This window comes from Lolium perenne, chromosome 5 (genome assembly GCF_019359855.2).
Source record: "Lolium perenne isolate Kyuss_39 chromosome 5, Kyuss_2.0, whole genome shotgun sequence".
Lineage (NCBI taxonomy): Eukaryota > Viridiplantae > Streptophyta > Magnoliopsida > Poales > Poaceae > Lolium > Lolium perenne.
The window spans coordinates 121849728-121864712 of NC_067248.2; the positions used below are offsets into that span (position 1 = coordinate 121849728).

The following is a 14985-nucleotide window of genomic DNA, read 5'->3' on the forward strand; positions in this document are numbered from 1 at the left end:
AACAAACAATTATCATTAAGCCAGAATATAAGTAATACAACAAATACATTAAGCTCATTAAGGAAAACTTGAGCTTTATTGATAATCACACACATATTACATTGTCATTACAATATCCTGAATAGATAAAGAAATTTACAACACATTACAAGAATTGATGAAATAGAAATTGAAAAAGGAAAATTACAAGTTATTTAAATGTCCTAAACTACATTGTGATCTTCATGAATTCTTTGATCAAGATGATCTTGAGTCCATCTTGAGCATCTTCTTGATTCCTGCACACATACACAACAATCAAAGTATTAAGCCAAGTGGCAAAGCCACTTGGCAGGTTAGCAAACAATTGAAATGAAGAGGATATGATCAAGTCTCTGCCGAGCAGATCCATGCCACAGACAGAACCAAGTCCAAGTGCACAGCACTAGCACACACACACAGCTAGGCTGCTCACACAGCAGTGTGCATGCAGCACACCACACACACACAGCTGGTGAGTCACAACAGGCTGCCAGGCCTTGTTGTCGACCAGAGATGGAGGTGGAGATCATATAAAGTCTCCACAGTAAACCCTAACCATTGCCATCGACAGAACTGCACTGGTAAGCCACCAAGAACACCAAGAACAGCTAGAACAGGAAGAACAGCTTCACTGTTCAACCTGCTCCATCACACCACTGAATTAAATCAAGCATCAAGCTCACCAGGAGGAGCAGGGCAAGCAAATCAACCATAAGATCAACACAGAAGCAAACCCTCTACACCAACACCAAATTCTAGGAGCTGGAGTGAGGTATACCAAGCATCATGAGCAAACCATGGTTTTGCTCATAATTAAGCATACTCATGCATCACAGAAGCAAAAAGGGTATGAAACCCTGGATGTATCATCACTTGGTTGCTAAACCAATTGGTGCCAGCAAATACAACTAAGGCTAGAAGGAAATCAAACCAGGGAACACTGGTTGTGACAACACAAAGGTCACAACCAGAGAAATCCAGCATGGATTTAATCCTATGTAGCCATCCAGATTCACCAAGCACCTAACAGTCTAGCTAAACCATCAGACTGATAGGCAACATGTTCCTATCTTGTTTATCAACACCAAAACCACTGATAAATCACCAAGTGAATAGTCAGTGAGCACTTATTCATCAAAGAAAGCCAACACTGGTGGGAGCCACCCTAACAGCAAGAACCTACTGTCAGGGTTACCTCAACCACACAACCAATCCAAACAGTTAAGCCTTACACATGCATCATCACCCAAGTGGGTTCAGAATGGGCTAGGGTCCCCAACAATTGTTGGCATCCCTCTAGCCCAAGTAAATCAATTGATATGATCATCACTGTGTTACAGTTCACATCATTTATCCAAATAACAAAGCAAATTAAGCAGATAAATGAAACAGATAAGCTACTGATGCACAGGGTCTTGCAGATGATCCAAAGGATCATTGCACACAGTCACTGAGGCTTGGACAAGCACCAACACACCCAGACTAAGTTTGTAGGAAGCACATATAGCACTGAATGAGCACCAGTGAGTCACAGAGAGGGGCACCCACTAATTCACACATAAGAAATGATCATATGATCATCAGGGCTTGCTATAGCATGCCAATACATGTTAGAGCATCACTGAGCAGCAGAGCATGAACCAGATAATTGAATAGCTACACATAACCAACAATTGCTTCACAGATAATCAAATGGATAACTTATAATTGTATCCAGAAGCACATCAAATACATGATGTACCAATGGATCATGATAAACAAGTAAAGCACTTAGTGCTCATCACTAAATCATAACAATAAGCCAACAGTAATGCTCAGATGAGCATGCTCATGAATTTGAGCACAAGAACTAGCCACAGAAGCTCAGGCACTTGCAAATTTGCAAGAATTGCATACTGCAATTAAGCCATTGAAGCATATATGAATACACATGAGTGTCAGGCAAGCATAGAAACAAGAACAGAGGCACAGGGAAGAATTCTAGCAAGTAAAGCAAGCTTTCACAGGCACATAGCTTAGCAATCTTGCACAAAGACAAGCAGATATCGGCATAAGCAAGACAAGAAGACAAAGAAAGCAGCAGCAGTAAGCACGGCCACAGAGCAGCATGAGCACGGCTATCCTCTCCACGAGGAGGAGAAGCTGTGACCAGAGCTAAGGAGGAAGAAGAACAAGCACACAAGAGAGAGGGAGTGATGGCGAACGTACCAGGGTCGAGCAAGCGGGCAACCATGGAGGCCACGGCGGCACGCGCCGAAGCACGACGGCGCCAGGCCAAGCCAGGCCATGGCGGTGCCGCGGCAGCTCGCGCACACGATGGCGAAGCCACGGCGGCGCCACGGCTTCAGGAACGTCGGCGGCGACGAGATCGCCGTGGATCTCCACGGCCAGACGAGCAGAATGGTTGGGGGCGACACGAAGAGGCGACGAAGAGCAAATCGGCGCGGTGGATCTGAAGCACCGTAGAACGGTGGTACAGACGCACCCCATCTCGCCGGCGGCGATGGCCGGAGTCGGCCGGAAAAATTCGGCGAAGGAGCGGCGACGCGCGCTTCGCCAGAGCCCAAGGATTAGGGTTCGTGAGGGAGAGAGAGGGGAAGTGAGGGCGACCGAGTGGGCCGGACCAGGCCAACTGGGTTGAGCCCAACCCACTCGGGTTCACCCTGACAGGTGGGCCCGAGGGCAATTTGGGCATTTTCCAAAATACCATTTAAGTGAGTATTTCAAAGAATTTTAGAAAATAGAATATGGCTCTAAAAAAATAATTAAAAATATGAAAATCAATCAGCATAAAATTCTCTATCTAAATAAAAAATCAAAGAGAATTTTTGAAGATAATTAAGAATAAGTCTTAATTTGATGAATTAAATAATGATTTAAATCACACATATTATTTTCAATAAAGAAAATAAGTCCATTAATGTAATTGGACTATAAAAACACCTTGACAATATTTCAAGGTTGTATTTACCCTAAATAGAGAACCTCCAAATTATTCTTAGTAAATACCTCTCACATAAAATGATAAGACATCGGAAAGGGGGGAAACAAACCCTAAAAATGGAAAGCATGCATAATTGCTTCTTTAACCATTGCCCTTATCGGACAATGATGCTATTTTTCAGAGACAGAGGACAAGGGTCAGTCCACACCATCCAACTGCAAAACTTTGCAGTGTTCAGGCAAGTTCATCACTTGCTCATGTCATTTGAGTATTTCTATCAAATTACTTGCAAAGTACTATTATTATCACTATTGCATAAAAACCAAAACCACTACTTTCATAACTATGAATATGACTATGTGGTGGGCAATGGAACCATGGATTGTGTTGATATGGTGGAGGTTCCATTGCAAGGGTTTATATCCATCTAGGATTAAACAACAAATGTCGCCAGTGATTCTTGTGCCGTAATACCCGTGTTAACCATAAGATCCGGAGTGGGACGGAATAGTCAAAAGTGTTTCCACCTCTCGTTCATCAACGGATGCGCTTTACCGTAGTACACTTGTAATCCAAGGGGGCAAGCGGTGAGGCTGGGGAGTCCTAAGTCCCCACGGCATAGTCCGTAGTACACTTGTCGCCCGAAGGAGCAAGCGGTGAGGTTGGGGAGTCCTAAGTCCCCACGGTATTGCGGTCTATGATGGGTTGCAGCTACCGGCGTAGGAGTGTATGGTAGAGCCCAAAGATCGCTGCCGTGGTCGGGGTCCACCTTGAAATCTACAGGAATAATGGGACCGGCGTGGACCCAGGGTCGGGGCATGCAACAAAGGGTGGGTGTTCGAGGTAGCGAAGGAACATGATTGGCTAGACCTTATATCGGGCCTCACACCGAAGGAAGTGTGGACGGGAAAGCTGCCCGGTTGGCACCAAGGTTAAGATCTCTTATGGGTAAAGCAACACACCTCTGCAGAGTGTAAAGAACCGTGACCTGTCACTCCCTGTTCCGGGATAAGGAACTGCGAACGCGGCCGGAAAGGAGCTCCATGAAGTTCTAGTAAACCGGTGAAGGCTGACGGACATAGCTCTTGGAAATAGAAGCAATCTCTTGAAGAAATGTTTATCAAAACTTGCATTGGTATTAGACTTTCTGGTCTAATATCGTAGCTAGTGCATTAAACACCTCTTCTCTATAATGAACTTGTTGAGTACGCTCGTACTCATCCCAATCTTAAATCCCTTGCTTAGATTGTCTGAATCGTCTGGAGGAGGACTACGACCACACTGAAGGAGCCGAGATCATCGGCTATGAAGAACCAGACCTCTCTGGAGGTGTTGAAGGCGTAGACTATCTCATAGTCTACAGAACCGGGGAGGCTTCCGGAGGAGATCAAGCCTAGAACATCAAGTAGTAGTAGTAGCCGAGCAGCCCGAACTCTTAGGATTTAGCTGCTCGAGAGAATAAATGTACAACTTAATGAGATATCTATATTGTAAGCTAAGTTGGGTTCGCCTCTAACCCAGGAGTACTCCTCTTAGGACCCAAGAGGAACTCCGAGACGATATCTGTATGATATTTGTAATAATAAATGAATGAGTTATGGACCTGCTATGTTCTGTTGTACTACTCTGAGGGATGTAATATTTGCGGAATGGTACTTCGTGAATGTTATATCAACGACTGGCATACTACAACATGCAGTGGTATGCAGGGTCACCACAGACGGGTACATGGCGACCTTGACTGGCAACAAGACCGCCAAAGATGCGACGGTCATTGACCTTGATGGTGGCCAGCCTTGCGGTAGCTCCGCTTCTCGTGCAAGTCGTCCTCGCGGCCACAAGGCAACCAAAGCCGACTTGAAGCGTGATGCCTCGTCCATGTTATTGTTTGGCACTTTGAAGGAGCTGCATGCCGATAGAGAGGTGTCCACGGACAAGAGGGATGAGAGAAGGCGCCGGGAGAAAGAGGAGGACAGGAAGAACTACTTCGATGTCCAAAAGAAGAAGCTTGAGATAGAAGAGGTCAAGGCCAAGACCAAAGCTAGAGAAATTGAGCTCAAAGAGAGAGAAATTGAGCTCACAGCACTGGCAAGGGCCCAAGAGGTGGAGTTGAAGGCGAAGAAAGTTGAGCTCAAACGCCAAGCCGAGGACAACCTGATCATGAACGCCGGCTTGACCAACATGAGCGAGGCGAAGAGAGCTTGGTTCGAGAAGAGGCAGAAGGAGATCCTAGAGCGTCCAAATTGAGTTGACAATCTCAATTTGTAATTTTTATATTTGTTCGAACTATGGCACATTTTATTTCTTCATCATGCAACATTTTATTTGATATTGTTTTATGCTATTTGATATTATTCTATAATTGTTAGATATTATTTCTATATTTGTTACATACTGTTTATAAGTATGTATGGCCAGATGGCCTATTTTCAAAAGAAATAGGCCAAATGGCCAAATAGGTGGCCGCTGCGTTGGGCGCAGCGTGCGACCCAAACGGACACGCGGACGCGGGACGCTGTCCGCGTGTCCGGCCGACCACGCAAACGGCCCAAAACGGACGGTCCAGCGCGTCCGTTTGGGTCAGCCGGTTGGAGATGCCCTTATTCCTCTCCTTGCATCACATGAGCATGGGCGAGTAGAGAGCGGTGGTGGCCGCCAGGGTTAGCGGCAGGAGAGGGGGGAGGGAGGGGGCTGGTGGACTGAGACGTCAGAGTGGTGGCCAGGAACGGGGATTGAAGGCTCCCTAGCGATTGAATATAGGGCAAGAGTGAGGCGTCGGTGCTGGCGCTGTCATGCCTCTGCTCGCAGAACATAGGGCACGGGATGTTGGGGAAGTGGACAGGAATAGCTAGCGATTGAACTTTTTTTTCCTTTTTCCCCAAAGGGGTAGTTTTAGTAAGTTGCAAAAACCTCACAGTTTGACTAATGGAGTTCCTTTGACAATTGACGGTAGTGCTATTTTGGTATCAAAACTGAAAAAGTGTTAATTTGGCACTGTAATTTTCAAATGTGGTATTTTAGCATTTTCGGTTTCCATGTGTGGTATTTTGGCTATTGTCCCGTTCTCTTAATTTGGCAGGGCAAATCTTACGGAAAAGGTAAACGCATCCGTAGTATCTGTTTTCCAAATTCTAATACGGAGTAGTAAGGAGATTTTTCAATTCAAATTTACTTTAGTCTATGCATACAGTAGTTGCATACGCAACCTCTTTGCCTTTGTCAGGCAGGACTGCGTCTACAGTAGCACTGTAGCATCAGCTGCGTGCTGTACAGCTTGCGCCAGGAGTCTACACTAGCAGCCAAACAATATCAGTAGTCCATCCGCCAATCGCGAGAACACCACAGACATGTCGCTCCTGCGCCTAGGCCTCCTAGGCCTCTCCGCCGCCATCTCCGGCAACCTCCGCCGCTCCCTCTCCACCGCCACCTACTCGCACCCACCATGGGTCATCATCGGGGATACAACGATGGTGGACAGATCATTGTCGGACCCGGGCGTGTGCTTCCGCGCCGTCGATCCTCCGGGCGTCTCTGATATCACCGCCCCGGCGCACCTCATTAGCCCCAGGGAACGCCCCGCCTCTGACATCTTCCAACTTCTCGCCGGCGATGTCCGCGCAGCCAGCGGCGACGGCCATCTCCTCCTCAACTACCACGATCTCCAAGCGGGGGGGGGGGTTCCCTGGACCTCCTGGGAAATGACCGAGGACGTCGAAACCCACCGCTTCGTCTGCAACCCTCTCAGCGGCCAGATGCTCCGCCTGCCGGACATCGGTGGCTCCAAGAGGATCCTTGTCCACAACCACATGGGCCTCCTCACCCAGGCCGATGGCGGGCGCGGGCACGGGCCGCCTGACAGATTCGCCGTAGCCGAGCTCGTCTTCAATGGCACTGGCCTTCAGCGGTTTCTGTCAGATGAAGGAGAGTGGGAGACGGTGGTGAGCATGCCATGCCGATCTCTCCCCCCGCGCGAGTTGTTGATATTCCAAGAGACGGTTGCCTTGGGCGGCCGGCTGTGGTGGGTCGACTTGACCTTCGGCGTCATCTCCGTGGACCCATTCTCCCACCGGCCGGAGGTCTGCTGCATCGAGCTGCCCAGCGGCAGCGTCGTGCCTGCACGTGCACCCATAGACGGGGATATCAGCAAGGCCCAGGAAACCGTGAGGTTCATGCGGGAGCTGGCCAAGTACCGGCGCGTTGGGGTGAGCGACGGGAGGCTGCGGTACGCCGAGCTCACTCCTGGCGGGCCGCTCCTGCTCTGCTCGTTTGCGCTCCATGACGAGGCCAGCGGCTGGACGCTGGAGCATCAGGTGGAGCTCAGCCAGGTCTTGGCGGATGGAGGCTACCAGCTGCAGCACAACTCGCCGGGGCCACAGATTGCCGTCCTCGACCCGCTCAACGCCAGCGCCGTGCATCTCAAGGTTGGCAACCACGTCGTCGTCGTGGACGTGCGCAATGGGAAGGTGATCGGGGCCTCTCCGCCGCTTCCTGAGAGTCAAGCCGACTGCTTTTCTTGTGCGTCATGTGTGCTTCCACCGTGGCTTGGAGCAAGCCGGATCCCTACAACAGGTAAATCAATCATTCATCCACCTGCTTGTTTTAATAACTGCTACAAATTTAAACTCCTTGCTTTCAGAGTTATTTTGTGTTTGGAGCCTTGGACGGAATTTTGTGGTTTGCTCATTATAATGTATATGTAGAGAAATACAAATGGATGAATATCTTTATCGGCTCCCATTATTTGTCGAATCATCTCCGGTTGGGTGGCCGCGTTGGTACATTTCTCTGAAAATGTATAATGATGTCTATTCAATTAAGTACAGTGCTCAGAAAACTACACATATGTTTATTTCAACCGATCACCCAATTTTTGGCTTCTAGTAGATAAATTTTGTTCCCCTGATCAGTGTCAAGCTATGTGAGCTGTGCTGAATTCTTCATAAACTGTTTTATGTATCAGTCTTCGGCTGGCACGTTTCTTATAATCAACTCATAGTTTATACAGTTACAAATTTGTTAGGATTATCACTGTGTTTGTTATTCAAGTTATTAGCAACAACACATAGTTTATACAGTCTGCTATATTTTTGATAACCTGTTTTATGTAATAGTATTGTCCACTGGCATGTTTCTTGTAAGCAACACATAGTTTATACTGTTACAAACTGTTGAGGATTACCATTGTGTTTGTTATTCAAGTTTATCGTATCTTCGCCAATGAAACCTCTTTTTTTCAGGCAAGAAGGATGACATGGAAGCGACAGATGATCTGGTTATCTACCTCTAGAATGCGTACCAGCTTAAGTTTCTCTAGGTACTATTTCCTAGAAACCTATCTCATATTCTCTTACCTAATGCTTCTTTGTTGATCCACTATTAATCATCCATTCACCACTTCAGGATGCTTTATCTTTCCTGGTGGTAATGATGATCTCTCTTCTCTTGTTCATCAAATATTATTATCAACAAGTGATAGTTTAAAACTCAAGCTTGTATTTTCATACAAATGATAATAATATAATTTTGTGTTGTAAAGTGAGCATGTTGTCAACTCACTTTCTATTTCACTCTTAGACGTGAGATAGATGGGCTTCTATTTTTAGGTTTGCTATATGAGTCATTCTTTTACATGATTTAGTCAAACGTCCCTAACATTTTTCTCTGTATTTTTTTCAGGATTCCTGGAAGCAATTGATGCGGGGCAGCCGGCGGCATTTTGTCAAATTCTCATTTTGGAGAAATTCTGGAGAAGTTCCTATTGTGTTTATTGTACTTTGTTGAAAATTTATCTCCTTTAGAGGGAAATTTGGCAGTCGTTTTGCAGGCACATCAGGACATTGCATTAGAACTAGATTAAACCGACATGTAACGGCTAGCACAGAACGGCATGGGTGCTATGCTTATTTGCGAGACAATCCTATGGGCATTTCAAGATGTTGGTCTAGAAAACAAGAACTTACTTCTTTTGACATTCTCTTTGTGATACATATATATTGTGTTTGGGGAGAAAATTACAAAAAAACCATCACAATTGCGGCTAGCTTCAAAAAACCACCACTTTGCGTTGGAGTTTTAACAAACCACCACTTTAGTGCTAACACGTAAAAAACACACAACTCCAGCTGACACTCTCATCTAACCGTAAAAATTGAAGGGTGGAAACTGCTGTCAGACCAATATGGCAAGCCTATAACATTCAAAGAAGACACACGTTAGACTAGTTCTATTTCTATGTTTTTCTGTCAGATATGATCTTATCTTTTCATCTCTCAGAAAAAGCAGGCAGTAAATTTATGAGGGACACCATGTGCCATACACCGTAACAAGTACTTGCTTTTGATGCAATTGACTATGTGACTAAGTCAAATAAGAAGAACAAGAAGAAGGGCAAGCCCTCCCAAGAAAAGAAGAAGGTTATTGATGGTGGTGATGCCTCAAAGGGCCAAGCCACTATTGATGATCATGCAGAAATTGCTAACCCTCACTATATTTTATTCAAAGATTATTATGGTGATATTTATGCAAAATATGTTAGCCCTTATGATGGTTACATTTCTTGGTCTATTTGGGTTCTAAAGACCCTTGTTTCTAACAAAAGAGGATCCGTTGAAAAATGGGTACCTAAATCAATGACTTGTTCTTATGCAGGACTATGCTGCCGGAGGATCAAAATGGGTGCTTGATAGTGGATGCACAAGTCATATGACCGGCGGCAAGCATCTCGTCAAGGATTTGGGACCTAATGTCCATAATATAACCGTATCCCTTTGGCGATAATTCAAAATCCGAGGTATTGAGTTTTGGTAAGGTTTTGGTTGCACACGACATTACTCTTGTGGACGCCATGCTTGTTCAAACTCTTGAGTCAGCAGACGCCGTGCCTACTGCTAGGGTGGTTTCCAAGTTCGATGTGGACATGTCTACAGGTAATCAAAGCAAAGCACCAACGTCCTAGGTCCAAGGACATCAAACACAACCAAGAGAAATATTGCAGAATTTTGCACCACATCATAAACCCGTGATGCAGTATACCACAGTACACGCTTGAAAAAAAGCCACAATACCTTTCCAAAAGTTATGCATTATTTCCAATAATAGAAAAGGTTATGTTACCTTATGAAGTTCAGTGAAGAATAGGACGAGATGATCACAAACACATTCAGTGCGGAGTCGGCTGAACCAGCCCATGGTTAAGTTGATCTTTATGTGTTCACAGGTAACTTTCCTTTTACCAGATTAGTTAAATAAGGGTATATTCAATTATTCATAATAACTAATCCTACTATTCCATTGCTCAATGAACTACTTGCAAATTTATTAAGACAAAAAGAGTCACTCTCCAATCTAAGCACTATAACTCTAGCATCATCAGCAACTCAATTTGCAACATGTCCAATGGATATGGTGAGCCTACAGTGGAGTTAAAAAAGTCAGTTTCCCTAAGAAAACAACTCAAATTTTACTGGGCAAATTTCCCTAAGAAACATAGATTGCTCGCCAATATCAATCTGGCCATCTTCCAAAAACCATGTCTATTATGCACTGAACTATGCATTTCATTCTACAATCTACACTGCAATTGTGCAATCTGTAAACTACACTGGTTCGGAGGGCAACTTCCTAATGTACTGATCTATTCAATCAAGCAGCCACAAGTCAAGAGGCAACATAATCAGATCATGATAATAGCATTCCCAGGTGTACCCTTTTCAAATATTTAAGTTCTCATATTAACAAAGCAGTAGTCAGAAGACATGGCCTGATTGTAAATATCAGTCTGTCTATCCAGCTTCCAGAAACCATATCCATTATGCATAATTTTTAACTCTGCATCTCATTCTTGTTCCAAATATCATTACAACATCCCACTTATCACAATGCAATTCTCGCTCTTTGTAGACGAGACATGTGTCTTGTTAGGCCACTTCCTAGTATACTGATCTATTAAATCAGCAGCCACAATTCAAGAGAGAACATAATTAACATTTATAATATACATGCAATCTCTGGTGTACCCTTTTCTAATATTGAAGTTATCATATTTAAAATTCAGTGGTCATGAAATAAACACTTGAAACTAGACAAATCAATGTAATACATTGACTAGAAATTGCATATACCAAACAGTAAAATCACGATAATAGCTTGATGGATAGCCTCAAGAGTAATAGACTGAGAAATAATATCGACACAATCACATAAAAAAGGTCACAAACAGAGAGCACCAAAACTTAGAGAAGCACCATTTATTTCCGACAAAAGTATGAGCATGGTGTCTTGCACGTAAACATAGCATGCCTGTTTTTCTTCAGTAGTCGATATGCTGATATGATTGAGTAGTTCTACTTACTGTAAACTGCTGAATCAACCACCAGATTTTCCCCAAAACGAGATAGTTCATCAACAAGCTACAATAAACCAAAAATTTCCAAATTTTCCCCAAAATGAGAGTTCAACAAACGACCACCATCAGCTTACCAATTGAATAGAACATCTGCATATGTTAATCCCAAAAAACCTGAAAAGCAAAAGGGAAAAAAGTTAGGGACATTTGACTAAATATGGAGAAGAATTATCGATAGGGAAAAAAATATCTAAGCGAGCAAAAAATGCAATTACAGCCCATCAATCTCCCCTTCCAGAAGTGAAATAAATAGTGAGTTATCATCTGGACAACATGTTTACTTTATATCCATGTCTTAATTGAAGCAGAAAACAACATCATTATGGCTTGTTTGGAAATAGCAAGTTCACTTTTAGACTTGATCAATATTTCATGAAAAAGAAATAGCGGCCATCATGACGACATGGAAACATAAGGCATCCTACAAATGCGAATGGATGACATGCAACTAATAGTGAATTAATAAAGGAGAATTAGACAACAGAATGTAAGACAGTACCAAGAGATACATTAGCTGGTAGATTGATACTAATTCATCCTTTGTAGTGCCTGCCGCAACTAACCAGAACATCTATCGCTTCCATGTCACCCTTCTTGCCTGAAAATGTGTTTTCTCGGTCAAGGTACAAGAACTTGATAGCAGCCACAGTATAACATATGGGTTGCTTCCTTAAGGTGCCTTCTGAACCAAATTACAGAGATGTTGAAATAACAAGTAAAACATGTAGTGTAAATTTGAAATTCAGAGAAACCAAATAACTGTATGCATGTTTTATACTAGACCGTCCTCAGCTGCACCACGTCAACAAAGGAGACTACTGCTACCTAACTGATGTATACACAAGAGGATCAATCTAACTTCAGTTGAGCAAAGGGGTTAAATAACAAACAAATGTCTAAGTTACAACTCTGCTATGTTTGCCAATTAGGTATATTAACAAAATTACCAAAAAAGAAGAATGGGTGCTACCTTAGACTGATTATCTCCTTACTAACAAACTGCACAAACAGTACCGATAGAAGATGTCCAGACCACGCATCATGCCACAACATCAAAATATTCCAGAAGCTCAATTTCTCTACAGAATGTCTTTAAATACTATGAACTATGCGGAAGTGGGACTTTGGTACACTATTATCACATCAACATGATTTTTGTTTTGTCGAAGTGGGATGAAATCTTTCAGTTTAGATCTCTTTCCTTACTAGAAAAAAGGCCCAATCAGCCAAACATCACAGCTTTATAGTTTACGTATAATATGAATTGCTGGTAATAATTGTGACAGTGAACAAAAGTGATAAAATAGACCAGAACATGAAGAATTCAGCAAAGGTACACATAGCTTGTGACCAAATCACGGGAACTGAATTATTCAGTAGACAAAACTTGGGTGGTCAGTTTAATCAATAATTGTACAAGATCGGTAAGTGAAAACAAGATTCTTGAGGTAGTACCTTCTAAACAAGTTCACTGAGAATTGAATTCATGGATATATAATGTAGAAAATAGTTGATTTGAAATTCACAAACAATACAATAATCCGCTTCTAGACTAGATAGTCCTCCTCAGTTCCAGTGATTCACCAAAGGAGACTAGCTGCTACTTACCCAAATACACACGGCTCGAATCTGACTTGTGATACCCAAATTAATACACGCAGAAATTATTTTACCTTACTACAAGAAAAGGGCAACCGTGATGGTCTAGAATCGAAAATGATCCGAGGAATAACTGAAACATGATGTGCACTTGCTTGGGTGAATGAATGGCACACTACCAAACAGAGAACTGTCCATCTACAACAAGGCAGTGTAAAGCAGATCATAGCATCAATCCTAGCAGGAAATGGAACCCCAGGAGGTTGCAAAGAAATTCTAGCTAGCTGGGCGCAGACAGAACTACTCGAACAATGCATGATATTGCAGTAAAACTGAGATCAAAACAAAAGAAGGCGAATGATTACCTGTCTCAGGGAACTGGCTTGACCCAAGAGAGGGTGGAAGCACACATGGTAAGAGATAGTGGTATCGGTTTTGAAGCGGAGCGCTCCCAATCACCTTGTCTTGGTAAATGTTGACGGCGACGACGTGCTCCTGCTCGCCAAGGGTGATGTACACGACATGGGCGTTCATGGGGTCAAGGACCGCGATCTGTGGCGGCCTGTTCTTGCACTCGTGGCCTCCATCCGCCAAGACCTGCTTGAGCTCCACCTGGTGCTCCAGCGCCCAGCTGCTGGCCTCCTCGTCGAGCACGTAGGAACTGAGCACGAATGGCTCGTGAAGAGACGTCTGGACGTAGCGCAGCCTCCCCTCGCTGACGCCGACTCGCCGGTATTTGGCCACCTCATCACGCTCCTCCGCGCTCTCACTCTTTGTGTGAATATGCGAGGTGAGCGTGCTGCCGGTGGGCAGGTGGACGAAGCGGAGCTCCGGGCGGTAGCTGAAGGGGTCGAGGGAGATGGTGCCGCAGGTGAGGTCGACCCACCAGAGGCGGCCGCCGAAGGCCACGGTTTCTTGGTTCATGTCCATCTCCCGCTCGGGCGTTGGCTGGCAAGGCAGGCCAACAACCATGTCCCACCTGCCCAACTCCGGGAGGAACCGATCGATGACGCGCTCACGCTGGCTGACGATGTCGGCGACGGCAAACCTCGCGCCACCGGGACCGGGTTGGGTGAGGAGGCCCATGCGGTGGTAGCAAATCCTCTTCCTGGAGCCGCTGACGTACGGGAGGCGGAGCAGCTGCCCGCTGATAGGGTTGCAGATAAAGCGCTCGACTTCCATGTCGGCGGTCTGGTTCCAGGAGGCGCGGGGACCCTCAGCTATGATGTCGTAGTAGGTGAGGAGGAGGTGGCCGTCGGCGCTGGCGGCGGTGACGTGGCCGGTGAGGAGCTGCACGAGGTTGGTGCCGGGGCCGGGGCGTTCCCTGGGGCGGAGAAGGTGCGGCGGGGCGGAGATCCGGGAGACGCGCGGGGGCTGGAGCGGGTCGAAGCACGCGCCCGGCGCCCAGGACGACGGGGAGTCGTCGACGAGCGTGTTGTAGTCGATGATGGCCCATGGTGGGTGCGAGGAGGAGGAGGCGGCGGTGGAGAGGGAGCGGCGGAGATTGGTGGAGACGCAGTGTGTGGAGAGGGAGCGGTGGAGGTGGCCGGATACGGCGGCGGGAGAGCCTAGGAGGCGCCGGAGCATGGCGGTGGACGGTGGTGTGGTCCGTTGGGAATCGATGGACTCTTTGTTTGGTTGTGTAGACTGTAGAGTGCAGACTGCTTTTTGTTCTGGCAAAGCCACTGTAGACTCAGCTGTAGACGCAAAGGTTGCGTGCTTATTGACTGTGCCGTTCACCATGACTTGTGAATTTGAATGATTGAATCCAAAACCCGTAATTCACAACAACAACAAAAAAGATAAATCCGACCTTCATTTCCAGTTTCAAAACGTATACTGTAGATGCGTGGATGGATTGTTGTGTATCGAACTGTCGATGCGTGGTCGTGAGAACTTTGTACTGTACATTTTGTTGTTCTTGTTGTAAAAATATTATGGCACCGAACTTCTGTTGTGCAGGTGATGGGCATCCGGCTCTCTTCGTATCTGTACTCCCCCTCTTATAAGACCATTT

General features: G+C 45.3%; 2 protein-coding genes across 2 annotated transcripts; one reads left to right on the plus strand and one right to left on the minus strand.

Annotated features, from left to right (window-relative positions):
* The first annotated feature begins 6205 nt into the window (after positions 1 to 6205).
* LOC127299765 (uncharacterized) lies at positions 6206 to 8899 on the plus strand. Its single transcript, XM_051329811.1, has 3 exons — positions 6206 to 7534; positions 8203 to 8279; positions 8642 to 8899. The coding sequence occupies exons 1-2, from the start codon at positions 6313 to 6315 to the stop codon at positions 8250 to 8252; spliced, it is 1272 nt and encodes a 423-aa protein (XP_051185771.1). The 5' UTR covers positions 6206 to 6312; the 3' UTR covers positions 8253 to 8279; positions 8642 to 8899.
* A 2297-nt stretch (positions 8900 to 11196) lies between these two features.
* Positions 11197 to 14653, minus strand: LOC127299764 (uncharacterized). The gene is made up of 3 exons (XM_051329810.2): positions 13334 to 14653; positions 11869 to 11967; positions 11197 to 11483 (listed from the first exon to the last, which is right to left on the minus strand). Exons 1-2 carry the CDS (start codon positions 14553 to 14555, stop codon positions 11903 to 11905), a joined length of 1287 nt encoding a protein of 428 aa, XP_051185770.1. The 5' UTR covers positions 14556 to 14653; the 3' UTR covers positions 11197 to 11483; positions 11869 to 11902.
* Between the last annotated feature and the right edge of the window lie 332 nt (positions 14654 to 14985).

Coding starts and splice junctions, on each gene's coding strand:
- LOC127299765 (XM_051329811.1), top strand. CDS start 6,313: ATGTCGCTCCTGCGCCTAGGCCTCCTAGGCCTCTCCGCCGCCATCTCC. Junction 7,535..8,202: donor AAGCCGGATCCCTACAACAG/GTAAATCAATCA, acceptor TCTTTTTTTCAG/GCAAGAAGGATGACATGGAA.
- LOC127299764 (XM_051329810.2), bottom strand. CDS start 14,555: ATGCTCCGGCGCCTCCTAGGCTCTCCCGCCGCCGTATCCGGCCACCTC. Junction 11,968..13,333: donor AAGCCAGTTCCCTGAGACAG/GTAATCATTCGC, acceptor ACACATTTTCAG/GCAAGAAGGGTGACATGGAA.